Source organism: Lampetra fluviatilis, chromosome 42, assembly GCF_964198595.1.
Source record: "Lampetra fluviatilis chromosome 42, kcLamFluv1.1, whole genome shotgun sequence".
Taxonomy (NCBI): Eukaryota; Metazoa; Chordata; class Hyperoartia; order Petromyzontiformes; family Petromyzontidae; genus Lampetra; species Lampetra fluviatilis.
The window spans coordinates 7,678,868-7,696,606 of NC_136316.1; the positions used below are offsets into that span (position 1 = coordinate 7,678,868).

The 17,739-nt window shown below is 54.2% G+C and overlaps 1 protein-coding gene across 1 annotated transcript in view; it reads right to left on the reverse strand.

Moving 5' to 3' along the window:
• LOC144946730 (neural-cadherin-like) overlaps window positions 1-17,739 on the reverse strand; it is a gene marked incomplete at its 5' end in the record, with an annotated part of 63,906 nt that overhangs the window by 35,886 nt on the left and 10,281 nt on the right. Inside the window, 13 exons of the mRNA XM_078875860.1 lie at window positions 757-884; window positions 1,540-1,774; window positions 3,741-3,908; window positions 6,700-6,872; window positions 7,325-7,495; window positions 8,519-8,687; window positions 8,976-9,148; window positions 9,409-9,551; window positions 10,465-10,723; window positions 12,691-12,802; window positions 14,114-14,324; window positions 14,631-14,859; window positions 15,294-15,491. Coding sequence (XP_078731986.1) covers window positions 757-884; window positions 1,540-1,774; window positions 3,741-3,908; window positions 6,700-6,872; window positions 7,325-7,495; window positions 8,519-8,687; window positions 8,976-9,148; window positions 9,409-9,551; window positions 10,465-10,723; window positions 12,691-12,802; window positions 14,114-14,324; window positions 14,631-14,859; window positions 15,294-15,491 — 2,369 coding nt within the window. The remainder of the gene's footprint in view (window positions 1-756; window positions 885-1,539; window positions 1,775-3,740; window positions 3,909-6,699; window positions 6,873-7,324; window positions 7,496-8,518; window positions 8,688-8,975; window positions 9,149-9,408; window positions 9,552-10,464; window positions 10,724-12,690; window positions 12,803-14,113; window positions 14,325-14,630; window positions 14,860-15,293; window positions 15,492-17,739) is intronic.

Here is a 17,739-nt window from a genome sequence, read left to right on the forward strand (position 1 = left end):
TGGTTGAGATTAGAGTGGGATTGTTATTAAATGTGGTGGTGTAGTTATGGTGATAGGAGAATAGGTGGGAGAGGTTAGGGAGGGGTAGTGATAGGGGTTGGGGTCGTGATAGGGGTAGTGATAGCGATACGGGTAGTGATATGGGTAGCAATAGGGGATGGGGTAGTGACAGGGGTAGGGTTAGTTAAAGGGGTAGTGATAGGGGTAGTGATAGGGGTAGCGATCGGGGATGGAGTAGTGATAGGGGTAGAGTTAGTTAAAGGGGTAGTGATAGGGGTAGTGATAGGGGTAGCGATAGGGGATGGGGTAGTGATAGGGGTAGTGATAGGGGTAGTGATAGGAGTAGTGATAGGGGTAGTGATAGGGGTCGCGATAGGGGTAGTGATAGGGGTAGTGGTAGTGGTAGGGGTAGTGATAGGGGTAGTGATAGGAGTAGTGATAAGGGTAGTGATAGGGGTAGTGATAGGGGTAGTGGTAGGGGTAGTGATAGGGGTAGCGATAGGGGTATTGATAGGGGTAGTGATAGGAGTAGTGATAAGGGTAGTGATAGGGGTAGTGATAGGGTTAGTGACAGGGGTAGTGATAGGGTTAGTGACAGGGGTAGTGATAGGGGTAGTGATAGCAGTAGTAATATGGGTAGGGGTTGGGCTCAGCCAGATCGTAGCTAGGGGACAGGGGCAGGGAGTAGCAGTAGCAGGATGGGCCACAGAGAAGAGATGACGACGCCGCTACCGACGACGACGATGACGACGTCACCTTGCCGTGCTCGCCCGAGTCGAGGTCGGTGGCGGACACCTGCGTCACGAACGTGCCCACGCTGGCGCCCTCGGGCACCGAGGCCTCGTAGCTGGGCGCCGTGAAGAAGGGGACGTTGTCGTTGACGTCTGAGCGTGGCGGACACGGGCGACAACGGCCAGGGTCAAGAGGTCATCGCGGCTCATTACGCAGACGTGGAGGTCAGGACGATGTAACGGTCACCCACGTATTGACCTCATGGTCGGGAGGTCGTGAGGGCCACAGCCAGACATCTGAGAGACTACGAGGTCAACGTGGCCGGTTGCTGTTGACGCCACCCCACGCATTGATGTCGCTTCCTCTTTGCCTCATTCTACAGCTGTCTCAAAGAAGAGTTGCAAGGCGACTTGTCTCAGTAGAGTCGCCCGTTAACTGACATAGAGACCCGCAGACTCGCACAGAAACCCCAGAGACTCGCACAGAAACCCCATAGGCTCGCACAGAAAAAACATGAATTCACACAATAGACTGGCTTGTGATTAAATTGGGTTGTTAAGTTTAGTCAATTAATGTTCTCAGCCTGGCCACCAATGACTGCACAACAAACCTGCCACATTGCATCCGGCCACGTAACTCAAGAGAACTGAACATGTGGGTGCTTTTCGATGTGGCGCAGCCATCACGTGCACCCCTGGCTCCGGGTGACTTTGGCGAGCGAGGAAGGCCGAGCGGTCGAGCGAACGAACGTTGGAGCGAATGAACGAGCGAACGAGCGAGCGGTCGAGCGAACGAGCGAGCACCGACCGGTGACGGAGACGTAGACGCTGGCGAAGGCGGCCAGCGGCACCGCGGCCACGTTCTGGGCCCGAATCCGGAGCGAGAGGCGCGGGGCGGCTTCGTAGTCGAGGGGCTCGGCGAGCAGCAGCGAGGCGGAGCCGTCGGCGCGGTTGGGGCTCAGGTAGAACAGGGCGGTGGGGCCGCCCTCCTCCAGGGTGTAGGTGACCCGCGGGTCGCCCAGCTGCGAGCTCGCCTTCAGCGTCTGCGCGCGGCCCCACGGAGAGAGCGGTGGCGTGGAGGCCCCGGGGGAGAGGTTCTCGCTCATCAAGGGCTCACGACCACACACCGAGACTGTTCCAGGGTGACTGTAAACTAAACTATTTTATTTTATCAGGTACAACGCCCGCTGAGCCAATGGCAGAGCCAGGATTTTCAGGTACGGGGGGGGCAACCCCTCCAGCAATGAAAAATGATAGAGGAGTTGTTAGTAAATAAGGACTTGTCCCTTGCTTTTTATTCGACGCATGTGCGGCGATGACGCAGCCATCGATCGAGGGTCGAATTCGAACAGCGTCGTGTGATCGGCATCGAGCTCGCTGTACTGTATACGCAACTGCGCACAATTTTGAGTCACTTATAACCGCTTTGCCGTTACTTATTGCCAATTATGGACTCAGACTATTGTCCTATCATCTCATAGAGTCCCTGGCACGTAATAATATGCTTCACAGTGGCAGTGCGGGTCGCAAATGCCGATTTATTACTAATAAACCCCAATGATCTGATCGAAATTAGGGATTTAGATTGGATAATTGGGGCGGGTACGTGCCACCCCCCCCCCCAACAGGCTCCGCCAGTGCGCTGAACTGTACGTCTCTTTTTTCAGATTCGTGATCTGGCTACCACAAGTGATAGCTCAACGAAGAGGCTTGTCGCGTGGATATTTACAGCAGCCAAATACTCCGAACGTGAGATGTTGATTTTAAATGTGGAGGGGAAAAACCGCAGGACCCGGAGAAAAATCCACACAACCACACAAGCTCTAAATATACAGCAGGTGTCAGGGTCGGGATCGAACCCACGACCTTCTGCATACCAGGCGAGGTAGTTAACATCTCCTAGCCACCGTGCCCTCGAACAGCTCCCCCCAAAAGCCCGTTGGAACCACGGTGAATCATTTATTCCATCGCGCATCCACACGTAATATATTGTGGCGATATTCTCATCTGGTGGTGCGTTTCAATGCGCGTGAAATATCACACTCGCCTCCCCAGTATCCCCGAGATACAGCTGAACGTGACGGGAATGCGCTGCCATGGGGTGCGTACCCAGTGACACTTTCCACTATTTTTGTTTTAGAGTTTCCCCCCCCCACCCCCGTCATCTCACGGCGTCCGCGTCCTTCCCACTCGAATTTTACCGGCAAGGTAGCACCCCCACGTGACCCACTGGCCCTGGGAACACTTTGGTTTGGGCTGTCACTCTCTCCTCTCCTGTCCCCCCGTTTCCCTGCCCCCCCAATCCCACCACACCCACCCACCCTTACCTAATGCGGTTCTTTTCATTGTGTAGCGACATCACTGGATGTCACCATGTTGTAAGTGCAGTGCCGGCCCTACAGGACACGGTGTGTGTGCCGACCAAAGGGGAAGGTCGTGTGAGGCCATGGCACTCTGGTTGACCCGGGAGGACACGTGACCGGTTAAGATGACAGAGTGGCCCCCAAGAGGGGGCTAGGGGGGGGTCACGTGATTGGGACCCAGGTCCTTCCCGATGGTTCTAGAAGGTGGGCGTGGCTAAGGGCAGAGTCGGCCACGCCGCAGAGAATAGAAGCCGGGTCCCGAGAGGGACCGGGTTTGTTCATCCTGGGAAAAAAACCCTTCGTCTACGATCTCCGTTCTACGAGTCTTCCAGCACGTGGACCCGGGCAGATGCTGTTGGTTCCAGGTCCGTAGTAACAGTTACGTGGTAACTGGTGTAGTAACTAGTGCAGTAACTAGTGCAGTTAGCCGGGTGTTATTCTGTTAAGGGGAAGTTACCCCGTGTGCTGGAACTAAATAAATGCGCTGCCTCCAAAGTCTACGTCTGCGACTCAGTTGAAGCCACTACAATTGTATAAAGTGTCTTGCGATGCAGTTGCATTTAAACGCACTGTGTACAGCTATGTGCATGTATTGCTGTGCGCGTTACGTGTGCGCGCGCGTGAATGCGTGTGTTCGTGCGCGCACCAGGATAACGGTGTCGCGCGTCGTGTTCTCGGGCACGGTGATGTCGTAGCGGTCGCTGTGCCAGCGAGGCGGCTGGTTGCGCAGGTTGGTGATGCTCACCGACAGCTCCACCGAGCTGCTGCGGTTGCCTCCGTCCGTCGCCACCACGAGGCGGCGGATGAGCGGGTTCTACGCGTGGGTGGGAGGGGAGGCGGGGAGACGCACACGTGACCGGCCCCGTCAGCGGAGACGAGAACGTCAGAAGAAGAAGCTCCAACTGCGGCTCGTTCTTGTCGTACGGCTGACGATTTAAATGCGGAGCAACAACGACAACTTCACATTCGGGTGGTCAAGTCAGATAACCGAGTCAGGAGCAGCGGAGTATATCGCTGTGATGTCTGCTTCGCATCTGTGGGTCGGGGTTTGCGTCGTTATACGCTCTGTACGGTCTGTCCTGGATGACCACAATCGCACACTGCTGGAAAGTTTTTAATTTTCTATTTGTGCATCAGGTATCCGCATCTACTGCCATGGCTTGTGAGGTGATGGCCTCCAAAGCCACCATCAGATGGCAGCAGCGATGTGTTCAGGATCGAGAGGCGCCAATGTCGAGGCCGTAATCACAACATTTATTTATACTGGAGGAATCCGATGAGCTGTAAAGCTCTCTTTCACAGATGTTCAGGTCAGCTGCTGGCCACGAGAGGGCTTCCTTCAGAAGACAAGAGTTCGTGTCGCTTTGCTATTCCTCCTCCTCCGTCGGAGTGCAGAGCACAGTGGTTTCGTTAATATCCATATATATAAAAGGCAACGTTGTGAATGTGTGTCTGTTCAAAATGTTTAGCGTACTTCCCGACATGCAACAAACTACACATTTCCAATGTGGGTACTTTCCAGACTGTGCACCATGCAAAAATTATTAAAATACATTTTTGGGGGGAGGGGTGGGGAGCTCAACAATGCATTTATTTTTTGCACGGCAAGTGGGCTGTGACGTTAAATCTGTCACGTGACCCGCGCATGTGGCAGCTTAACGTATTGTAGTGTAGCGGGTAGCGCGCTGCACTACGAACCCGGCGACCCGAGTTCGATTCCCGCTCACGGCCACCACCAGTGACGATTATTTGAACTGGTCCTGGACCTCCCCTAGGTCGACTCAGCCTCAAACGAGTAACTGTTGTGGTGTGAACATCGCCACTGGGGAAACAAAGGCGGCCGGGTGTGGTGAATCCAAGTCCCGGGCGAAGCCGGGTAGTACAGCGAGTGGTTTATAGTTGTATGGCCACAGCCACGCTACCACTGTGGCTCTTGTGTCTTTCATTTTTCATTCATGAAGGAGATGTGCGTATCGACCTGTTGATTTTGCATGTGTAGGTATGTTGAACTTCTTTCGACACCGTACGTAGCCAACCGTGCTAATCGGAGGTGCGGGGGAAAGACAACAAACTAAACACAAAAAGCAGTTCTAAATGCATTTTCAATCTAGATGATTTAAAAGTGCAGAGCTCCAGTGGCTTCCTAATATCGGAAGGAAGAGCGTTCCAGACGGCCGCTGAAGCGCATCTTAGAATGCGTGATGCGGTGACCACCGTCTTTGTTGAATGGCGAGTAAAAAGCCGCTACTGCTGCTGCTGCTGTAAGGATGACCACCGGAGTTGGCGTGATGATGGTTTCTGCTCCTTGACGAGAAAATGGTAAACGGCAGCAGCGCGATCCCAGAAGGGGGATTGGGACTTGGGTATTCGATGGCGAAGTGACACTGCTGAGGATTTTAGTTGATGGGTAGGTGGTTGTCCTAGATTTGAAGCTTTCGTGACTGCAAGGGTTCATATTCTTATGTTTTTTCGGTAAAGTCACATAGGTAAAAAATGTAAATTAATAAAAGTGAAATAAAAATAAAATAAAAATCACGACGTTTCGGAGGCAACACAAGCTTCCGTCTTCAGGTGGAACCGTCACAGCACAATTGCTGTTTCAAGTAAGAGCAATCGTGCTGTGACGGTTCCACCTGAAGACGGAAGCTTGTGTTGCCTCCGAAACGTCGTGATTTTTATTTTATTTTTTATTTTACTTTTATTAATTTTAATTTTTTATCTACGTGACTTTACCGAAAAAACCTAAGAATAGGTGGTTGTCGTTGGCAAGAAAACGTGGAAACTGCCTTGCGGTTTGCACGATGTGTCTGTGGATATTTGGTGGATGAATGATTGCCAGAACAGAGTGCCAGGGGGTTGGTGTGCCGCTGCTACCACCACCAGCACACACGCACCACATATCACGTGGATACTTACTAACAAATGCGTGCAGTCACATGGTTACACACGTGTACACATATCCATGCCCACGAACACACACACATGCATACGTGAACAGACACGCACACATATTTACCGTATGCAAATAAACACAATCACACCAATATGCACACACTCACATACATACATAAATACTTGAAATCACACACTTGAAGGAAACAAGACAACGATCCTACATAAACTGTTGGGGCATGTGTTGTTAGTGAGCACCTATGAAAGGCCAACACCATACGTCGCTGCATCATAACCGGTCGAATCGACATATAGTGGGAGCCCAGGACCGGTTCGGATAATCAACACCGATGTAGGGCTAAGGACTGCAAGTGAACTCGGGCTGCATGTGTTTGTAGCGCAAGTAGCGCTAACCACCGCAACACCGCCCCCAGCCCAGCTCTCGTGCAAAGATCCCCCCCCCTGCCCGCGTAGCCTTAAACGACTTGGTGCAAACTTAATTTGGAGCTTTCGTGACTGCAGGAATTACTCTTCGGTTCTTTCGGTAAAGTCACGTATAAAGATAAAACAATAAATTTATAAATCAAACGACTTGGTGCAAGTGCTGTTTGCGAGCAGCACCCTCGAAGGCCGGCACGGCACACGTGGCAGAGCGACGCCAACCCCCCCCCCCCCCGCGGCAGGGCATCCCACCGCTCTCCGTTGCAGCGCACCAGCGAGATGGGCTGGTGCACGTAGACCCAGCCGGTGGCGGGGTTGACGCGCATGTACTCGGGCTGGTCGCCCGACAGCGAGTAGGTGACGGCGGCGTTCGCGCCCTGGTCCTCGTCGTGCGCAGCCACGCGCAGGAAGCTCGTGCCCACCGGGGTGTCCTCTCGCAGGATGTCTGCGGTCGTGGGGGGGGCACAGAAGGGAGGGGGGTGGGTGGGTGGCAGAGTGGCGACACCCGGATAAACGACACACATTTCAAACCTTGAAAACAGCCTGCCTCAGCAGCTTTCACACTCTTTTTTCCTCCTGATGACGCTTACATCGACATGCTAATTTCTCACTTTAACATCACTAGCCCTGCCCACTTCGTTTATGACCCTTGGGCTACACCCATTTCAAACATTTAAAACAGCCTGCCTCAGCAGCTTTCCCCACTCTTTTTTCTCCTGATGACGATTGCTTGTGTTGCGATCGCAACGTCGTAGTTTTTTGTTAAAAAATGTTGTTCTACGTGACTTTACCTAAAGACCCAAAGAATATCAACTAAAACTGTCGAGCCATCTACAGTTTCGTTTGTTGTTGTTTGTTGTTGTTTGTTGTTGTTATAGCTGTTTGTTCTCGTCGTACGCTCGTATCGCGCCGCCTCGAAGCGCGGGGTGTTGTCGTTGTCGTCGGCGACGGTGACCACGAGTCGGCACACCCCCACCAGCGGCTCCGAGCCCTGGTCTGTGGCCGTCACCGTGACCGCGTGCTCGCGCTGAGCCTCCCGGTCGAGCGGCCGCGTTGTGGTGATCAGCCCTGAGCGGTGGGGTGGGGGGGTGCGGGAGACGGGAGAGGAGAGAATGGTGAGGGAGTGGAGGGGGTGGGAGATGAGAGAATGGTGAGGGAGTAGAGGGGGTGGGAGATGAGAGAATGGTGAGGGAGTGGAGGGGATGGGAGATGAGAGAATGGTGAGGGAGTAGAGGGGGTGGGAGATGAGAGAATGGTGAGGGAGTGGAGGGGATGGGAGGGGAGAGAATGGTGAGGGAGTGGAGGGGGTGGGAGATGAGAGAATGGTGAGGGAGTAGAGGGAAGAGGAGAGAATGGTGAGGGAGTAGAGGGGAGGGAAGAGGAGAGAATGGTGAGGGAGTGGAGGGGATGGGAGGGGAGAGAATGGTGAGGGAGTGGAGGAGAGGGGAGAGAATGGTGAGGGAGTGGAGGGGATGGGAGAGAATGGTGAGGGAGTGGAGGGGATGGGAGAGAATGGTGAGGGAGTGGAGGGGATGGGAGAGGAGAGAATGGTGAGGGAGTGGAGGGGATGGGAGAGGAGAGAATGGTGAGGGAGTGGAGGGGATGGGAGAGGAGAGAATGGTGAGGAAGTGCAGGGGATGGGAGAGGAGAGAATGGTGAGGAAGTGGAGGGGATGGGAGATGAGAAAATGGTGAGAGAGTGGAGGGGATGGAAGGGGCGAGAATGGTGAGGGAGTAGAGGGGATGGGAGATGAGATAATGGTGAGGGAGTGGAGGGGGTGGGAGAGGAAAGAGAAAAAAGAAAATAAAAAAAATAAAAAAAATGGGAGAGGAGTGAAGCGAGGTGGGGGGATGAGCAAGAATGGGAGAGGATGGGAGAGGGAGAGATTGTAGATTCGAAGATAAGAGGGGAGGGGAGATGAGACGGCGATAGAGAGGCGGTTGTGAGCGGAGGGAGAGGAAGGGGGATGGGATCGAGGGAGGCTGCAGGAGGAGGGGAGATGCTCCCCCCTGACCTCGCGCTGCAAGCGACCACACCCGGCAGGGCAGCTCTGCGGGATGGGTTGGATCCCAGGTGCGGGCGAGGCCTCACCGCTCTCGGGGTGGATGTGCAGAGCCGGCGAGGCATCCGCCCGCTGGATGAGCCCGTAGCGGACTCTCCCATTGTCGCCCTCATCAGCGTCGTGAGCCTCAACCTGCACGACCGCCTGGCCCGCCGGGAGGTTCTCGGCAACCACGGCGAGCTCGCTGTAGCGGGCACACTGCACACAAAGGCAAAGATCCCCCGTGTAGCCTCAACAGACTGTTGGGGCAAGTGCTGTTGGCGAGCACCTATTTAGACTGGAACGGCACATGAGGGGGTGGGTGGCCAGGGGGTGGGGAGGGGGTGGGAGGGGGGTGGAAGGGGGGGTGGGGAGGGGGGTGGAAGTGGGGGTGGGGAGGGGGGTGGGAGGGGGGGTGGAAGGGGGGGTGGGAGGGGGGGTGGAGAGAGGGGGTGGGGAGAGGGGGTGGGGAGAGGGGGTGGGAGGGGGGGTCGGGGGGTGCGCCACCTCGGCGAAGTGGGGCTTGTTGTTGTTGACGTCGCGGACGGTGACGATGACCGTGGCGTCTCCGCGCAGGGGCCCCGCGCCACCCGACGCGTTGTCGTCCGTCGCCGTGACCCCCAGCGTGTACGAGGGGCCAAGCAGGCGCGGCGGCGGTGAGGATCGCAAGCGGATGATGCCTGCGACAGCAGGAGCAGCAGCATCACCATTATAGGCAGCAGCATTACAAATATCACCATCAGCAACAGCTGCTGTATCATCAGCGTGAGCGAGTGCGTGAGCGAACGAGTGAGCGAATTAACGAACGAATTCATACATTGCTGCGCGAATGTATGAGTGAGTGCGCTGAGTTAATGAGTGATCGAGTGAATGAACGAGTTCGTGAGTAAAACAGTTATCGAGTGACTGAGCGAGCGAGCGAGCGAGTGAGCGAGCGTGCCTTCGTGTGGGTCGATGAGAAAGTTGCCGTCCTCGTTGCCGCTGGCGATTGCGTAGGAGACGGCGTCCCCGTCGGGGTCGATCGCGAGCACCGAGCCCACGAGCGCGTGCGGACCCGCCTCCTCCGAGATGAGCGCCTGGTACCTGACGCAGCGACACGCGTGGGGCCCTTCGCTCAGCGACACGCATCGAGCCCAAGCAGCGCTGTCAAGAGGGCAATCTTGACAGCACTGCTACCGGTCATTGGCAAGTCCATTCAGCTCCCCATCCCGTTGAGCTCCCTCTATCCGGCCAAACAGAAGCTTGCGCACGCACGCACACGGACGCACGCACGCACGAATTGACATGAACACACATCGAGACAACGATCTCTCGTAAGCCTTAGACTGTTGGGACAAGTGCTGTTAGCGAGCACCTATGAAGGGCGGCACGGCACACGAGGGGGGGGGGGTGAAGGGGGAGCTAGCACCACACCAGGTACTCATTTGAGGCTGAGTCCATCTAGGGAAGGCCCAGGACTGGTTCAGATAATCGTCACTGGTGTTGGCCGTGAGCGGGAATCGCCGGGTTCGTAGCGCAGAGCGCTAACCATTGCACTACCGATCTGTACAAACACACACGCACACACTCCCAGCGCAATGCTGCGACTCATCACATCTGATGGAGGAACGCTCCGCTGAACAGAATAGTTCCGCGGATCGGTTCGCAAGTGCGAATTTACACACGTGCACGCACACGCGTGCACACACATACGCGCGCACACACACACAAACACGCGCACACATACGCGCGCACGGACACGCACGAACACGCACAGACACACGCCCGCATACACATGCACGCACGGACACGCAGGCGCGCACACACACCCCCACACGTGCGTACACACACACGCACGCACACACGCACGCGCACACACACACACGCACGTGCACACACACACGCACGGACACGCGCGCACAGACACGCACGCACACACACACACACACGCACGCACACACACACGCGCGCACCCACACATGCGCACGCACACACACGCACACGCACACACACGCACGTGCTCCGGGAGAAGCGCGGCGCCTCGTCGTTGACGTTGGCGACGCGCACGCGCACGGCGGCGGTGCCCGTGCGGGGTGGGTGGCCCCGGTCCACGGCCGCCACGGCGAACTCGTAGGCGCCGCGGGACCGCTCGTGGTCCAGGGCCCGCGCCACCGACACGGAGCCGTCGGCAGACACCGTGAAGTCGCCCCCGCCGCCTCCCGCCACGAAGTAGGAGAGCAGCGCGTTGAGGCCGGAGTCGCAGTCTCGCGCCGACACTGCCGGCGACCGGGAGAGGGGGAGGGATGGAGCGGGCGACAAGGAGGGGGGGGGGGAATGGGAGAGGGGAAGGGAGTGGGTGACACAGACGCATGGAGAGGGGGGGGTAGAGAGGGGAAGGGAGTGGGTGACACAGACGCATGGAGAGAGCAGATGCAGCACTTGTCGTAAAAAAAAAGATGAATAATATTACAAATATTACATAGACAACATAGGGGGAACATAGACATGGAGTAGGGAGAGAAGGGGTAGAGAGAGAGGGGGGTAGAGAGAGATGGGGTAGAGAGACAAGGGGGTAGAGAGAGAAGGGATAGAGAGAGAGGGGGGAGGGGTAAGGAAAGCAGAGCATTTAAAAGGGGGGGGGGGGCACATTAAGCAAAGCATTTAAAAAAACGAGATGATGAACGAAGCAAATTGCCGACTACACCGAGCATCTTCTTGTTTCCACTGATCGTAAAAAAAAGAGAGAGAATGAGAGGGGGAGGGGGTGACACAGACACATGGAGAGAGAGAGAATGAGAGGGGGAGGGAGTGGGGGGTGACACAGACACATGGAGAGAGAGAGAGGGTGACAGTGGAGTCGACTCACGTCAAGTGTGGGAGTCAGAGCCGGAGTGAACTCATTTGTCGTGGTGCTGTGATCGGTCTAAAAATAACCCTGCCGAGCCGACTCACGCCACATGGAATGTTTTATTTCACATAGATTTGTGTTTCGTGCAATATTTTCGATTCCTCGTGTGACAACGCATTTTTTAAAATCTGATTTAAATTTGGTTCATTGCTGTAATTAATTCCACTCGTTTTGATTTTATCATTTTGGTGATTCTTAAAAATTTTACTCGTCGTATGTCTCTTGGGTTCTCACGACCTCGTTAAGAAAAATAAACTGGAAACGTAGTCTCCAATCCACCAGAGCATAAAAACAGAATTAGAATCAGAACTTGTATTCATACTGGAGCAATCCGATGAGCTATGAAGCTCTTTTTCACAGATGTTGAGTAGGGGCGGGTCAGAACCACACCATCTTACCTGCCCTTTCGTTTTTTATTACACGCTTTTATTTAACTCACTCTGTTGTTGTTGTATCCCCAAATCTTGTAACTCAATTTTAACCCACTTCCAATGTGGTATCGACTGCAAACTTGGTATACTTATGTCATACTGATGACAATAGTATATTCTATCATTGCAAATTAAAAGTAAATGTTTTTAAACATATTTTTTTCTCTTGATTTAAAGCTTTCGTGACTGCAGGGATTCATATTCTTGGTTCTTTCGGTAAAGTCACGTAGAAGGGAAATAATAAAATAATATTAACACCTGATGATGATTGCTTGTGTTGCAGTCGAAACGTCGTGAGAATTTTTATTGTTTTATATTAATATTATTGTATTATTTCCCTTCTACGTGACTTTACTGAAAGAACCAAGAATATAATTTTTTAGATGTTATGTTTCGGCTTGGGTCTAATTGTCCACAGTAAACTGACGTTGGCTGTAAATCACCACGGTCCCTTACGTTATGGCAAGCTTCGGGGCCACTCCCTAGAGTCGTGGAGTTCTGCCATTACGAGTAGGGTACATTTAATTAAAGCATGTTTTTAAACAAGTATTTTTTAATATTACGTATTATTAAATTCACGAAGTTGCTAAAGCTCTATGATCAATCTAATGTAGAACCCAGGATCTACGCTGTTCTGGCATGGCCATTATGACAAAGAACCCCCGTATAGCCTTCACAGACTGTTAGGGCAAGTGCATCGCACGGCACACGAAGGGGGTGGGTGGCCAGCAGCACGCCCGCCCGCCTTTGTCTCGCTAGCGGCGATGTTTACACACCGCGCCAGGTACTCATTTGAGGGACACACGCAAACATCGCCAGGGCTTGAACCGCAGGATCTCAGAGTTTCCAGAACCATCGACTCCGACACGGCCAATTATGAAGCTCAGACAGGCAGGGCGCTCACCCTGCAAGACGAACGTCCCGATTTCCGCGTCTTCGGCCAGGCCGTCGTAGCTGTAGGTCGAGTGCAGGAATTCCGGGACGCAGTCGTTGTCATCCAGGATGATCACCGTCACCTGAGCACAGAAAATCACCACCACCCCCTCTTATCGATTCACCAGCGATTCGTCAGCTGACGACGACGACGATGATGACGATTGCACTGCTGTGGTCGCCGCTCTTGTGATGGTGATGTTTTCCGCATGTCCGATTAGCACGGTTGCCTACGTACGGTGCGAAAGAAGTTCAACAAACGTCCATCCACGTATGTTTCTTTTTGTCTGCGGTCGTGTGGCAGTTCGCGCGCTGCGCCACCATTTGGAGAGTTCAATTCCCGCTCATGGCCACCAGTGACAATTATGTGAACTAGTCCTGGGCCTCCCCTAGGTCTACTCCGCCTCAAATGAGTATCTGGTGCGGTGTATAAACATCGCCACTGGGGAGGCAAAGGCGGCCTGGCGTGGTGCTGGCCACCCACCCCCTCGTGTGCCGTGCCGTCCTTCATAGGTGCTCGCTAACAGCACTTGCCCCAACAGTCCGCTCTGTCTATACAGGGAATCGCTGTGTTTTTCTGCCGATGGTTCTGCTGTTTGTGCTGCTGCTGATATTAATAATTGTGAAATAAATTGTTTAGTGATGCCGTGTTGTCGGTGGTGCACAAGCCCAATGATCAAACAAAAAACTCAATACATTCTATAAAGCAGGGTTATTACCCGAAGCGTAAAATATTTAGACTACACTCACACTCTGCAGAACAAAGGGGGATAACACACAGACTCCACACATTCACTCACACACACTCACACTGATACACTCACACAATGCAGAACACAGAGAAGAGAACACATAGACTCCACACATTCACTCACACACACTCACACTGATACACTCACACAATGCAGAACACAGATTCCACACATTCACTCACACTCACTCACACTGATACACTCACACTCTGCAGAACACACAGACTCCACACATTCTCACACTCACACTGCTACACTCACACTCTGTAGAACACAGAGCACATACAGACTCCACATTCACTCACGCACACTCACACTGATACACTCACACTCTGCAGAACACAGGGGGAAAACACACAGACTCCACACATGCACTCACACACACTCACACTGCTACTCACACACTCTGCAGAACACACAGAACACACAGGCTCCACACATTCACTCACACACACTCACACTGCTACACTCACACTCTGCAGAACACAGGGGGTTCCACACACTCGCTCACACTCTGCGCCAGAACCGGCCGGAGAACGAACAAAACTCGACGCACAAAGGCTCCCGAGTCGCGAATCGAACCCAGGTGGCCCGTTGTTGCGAGGTGCTCAATGCGACACCGCCCGCACCCCTGGGCCTGACCTGCGCCTCGCTGCTCAGCCCCCCCGAGGGCGCTTCCTCAGTGGCGCGGATGACCCCGAGGTAGCGCCGCTGCTCGCTCTCGTAGTCGACGGCGCGCGTCAGCGACAGCTCCCCCGTGCGCGGCGCCACGGCCAGCAGCCCCGCCGGGTTTCCCAGCAGCGAGAAGGACACGCGGCCCCCCTGGAACGAGCGGGCCGTCACCACCAGCACCCTGCACACGCACGCGGGCACGCACGCACACGGACAGACGCGGGCACGCACGCGCGACGCATTACAACTCGAATTCTGATGCGAACGATGATGATCCCGATGCTGCTGCTGATTATGATTATAATGAAGATCACAATCACGTCGATGACAATTGTACTCGTGATGATGCTGCCAATGACGACGACGATGATGACGATGTCGCAATGATGACTACGATGACAAGATTGCTTAAGCGAGGACGACAATGACGACGATGATGATGATGACCGTGACAAGGACGAGGATGATGACGACGACGGCGACTCACGTGCGGTTGGGCTCCGTGCCCTCGGGGATGGCCACCTCGTAGGCCTGGCGGCCGAACTGCGGGGCGCGCGGCGCCGAGCTCACCGACAGGGAGGCGTAGGCGCCCTGCGCTCCCAGCGCGTCGCTCGCCAGCACCGTGAGCACGAAGGGCCGCTCGCGGGCCAGCGGCGCGCTGCCCACGGTGCGCACGGCGCCCGACTCCGCGTCCACCTCGAAGCGGCCCTCCCCGCCTGCGCACACCGCGGGGTCGCACGAACAATCAGCCCTGGCCGCGCATGGCGCCTGTGCAACGCGGTGCTGCCAGTGGATATGGAACGTTTGCCTAACGTTGGTCTAACGTTGGCCCAACGTTGGCCCAACGTTCACACAACGTTCACTCAACGTTGGTCTAACGTTGGTCTAACGTTGGTCCAACGTTCACCCAACGTTCACTCAACGTTGGCCCAACGTTCACCTAACATTCACTCAACGTTGGTCTAACGTTGTTCCAACGTTCACCTAACATTCACTCAACGTTGGTCTAACGTTGTTCCAACGTTCACCTAACGTTCACTCAACGTTGTCCCAACGTCGGCCCAACGTTCACCCAACGTTCACTCAACGTTGGCCCAACGTCGGCCCAACGTCGGCGCGTTCAACAGGGCTCTTGGCGTGCCGGCACTACCTCCGATGAGCTGGTATCGGACCTCCCCGTTGGGCCCCGAGTCGGCGTCCCGTGCCGCCAGGCGGTACACGACGGTGCCCGGGGCCGCGTCCGGCGCCACGACGCCCAGGAAGGGGAAGGGCTCCATGAGCCACTCGGGGACGTTGTCATTGACGTCCGTCACCGCCACCGCGAGCTCCACGTCGAACCAGTCCGCGCCTGTGCACCCACACACGTGACACACACACCACGAGCACAGAATCAACATCAGAAGATGGACCTACTGGCGGTAAGGGGCCGTCCATAAATGACGTCGCGCACCTAGGGGGGGTGGGGGGGGGTCAGACATTTGTGACGATGTGTGACGAGGCGGGGGGTAGGGGTTTGATAAATGTGACGTCACATCAAAATGCGCAACTTTAAATAAATATAGACAACACGTCCTACTTAATTAAATCGACTTTTTTTTATAAATGTTTTCTCCTACAACACTAGAGTGCAGCGGCACATTAAATACGCACTAAAATGACAATAGTTTAAAGCGATTTGAAGCAAGTTTTATATATTTTTTTGGGGGGGGGGGGCAGATATTGGTGACGTCATATTTCAGGCGGGGTCTGACTTTTTGTGACGCCATGTGACTTCGGTGGGGGGGGGGGTCAAAAATCGTCCAGAATCGAGTGATGTCATTTATGGACGACCCCTAAGACCTGTGCAGCATAACACACCCGGCTCCTCATGAAACAGTCTTGACAATGTCGCTGTCGCCCTCGACTGAGCTGCAGACTCTCCATCAGAAGTCGCCTTCGATGCAGCACCTGCCTTCACACTCGAGCGAGCTGTAATCTATCGATGCCGCCGTCCGCCAAGAAATAATTCTGGAAATGAATCGAGGAACCCTCCGACCAAGCCTCGGGCACGAGGAGTCAAATCTCGCTGCCTGTGGGACCACGGAGCCAGCCAAATCGTCACCAGGCTGGGTGCTGCGATACGGCAGCCAGACTGTGACGCGTCTTGGTGTTCAGCCGTTTCTTAAGATTCGTCTTCCGACTGCTTGGACATCACGAGAAGTGACGATGCGCTCCCCACCACCCCGCAAGAGTTTCGGAGCGTGGTTGCGAATTGCGAGAACATGAAATAAAATAAATGTAGTTTGCAAAATGTTGCTGCTTTAAAACCGCGGACCGGTGCACCGCCAACACGTTCATATGTACTTATCGTGGAGGAATCCGATGAGCTCTAAAGCTCTGTTACACAGATGTCCAGTAGGGGCGGATGAGAAAATCACAACAACAAACAGTGCAACAACACAATAGTAGTAGTGCACACCACAAGAAAGGTAAACAAATCACCCAGACACAAACAAACACAAACTAAACCATCCCCATCCTACCAGGCAAAGTCCACCGAGGTATTAACTTACATTTCAGAAGCGACCTGGCCATAAATGATAGCTCAACAAAGTGTCTTATCGTGTGGAAATTTTTATCAGCACCGCTCCCCACAAAGAACACACACACCTATATAAACACACACCTATATGAACATACACCTATAGTCCTATATAAACAAACACACACCTATATAAACACACACCTATATAAACACACACCTATATGAACATACACCTATAGTCCTATATAAACAAACACACACCTATATAAACACACCTATATAAACACACACACCTATATAAACACAACAACAACAACCGCCATTCGCCATTAAGTGGCGGTAACGTCACCACGACGCTTGTGCCAGGCCATGTGCACCTTGAGGCCACGTGAAGTGTCGAACGCCCGCTGGCAGGAGGTCACGGGGCAGACCCAGGTGCCACGGGTCGACTGACTGAGATGACCGAGATGACTGGCTGATGCACCATCTGTGCCCCCTACTGTGCCAACTTGCTGTGCTTTAGTCACCCGACGCTCCGCTCGTTGTTGTGAGCGTCGCTCCTCGCCCTCCGTTGTTGTTGGAGGACGACTGCCTCCAACTGCCCAGTAGCGTCCTTCACGAGCCTCCTCAACAGAGGCCGATCTTGACACCGCTGGTACCAGTCATCGGCAAGTCCACTCAGCTCAACGTCCTCCTGTACCACATCATTCTCTAACCCGTGCCGCGCCCGTTTAGCCCCCTCGATCCCGCCGAACAAAAGCTGTTTAGACATGCGATGGCTGGGCATGCGGGCTACATGACCCAGCCAACGCAGCCTTGCCTGCCGGAGGAGCTCACCGATGGGACTTTGCCCAGATCTTTCAAGGATTTGTGAGCTCCTCACACAATCCAGCCTGGTTAAACCCAGGATGGATCGTAGGCAGGCCAGCCTAAATGTTTCAAACCGGCGAAGATGCTCCATTACACACACACACTCACACACAAGACCACTCCCGGCTGTCTTTGTCTCCTCGGCGATGTTTAACACACAACACCACATTCTAATTAAAGGCTGAGTCGACCTAGGGGAAGG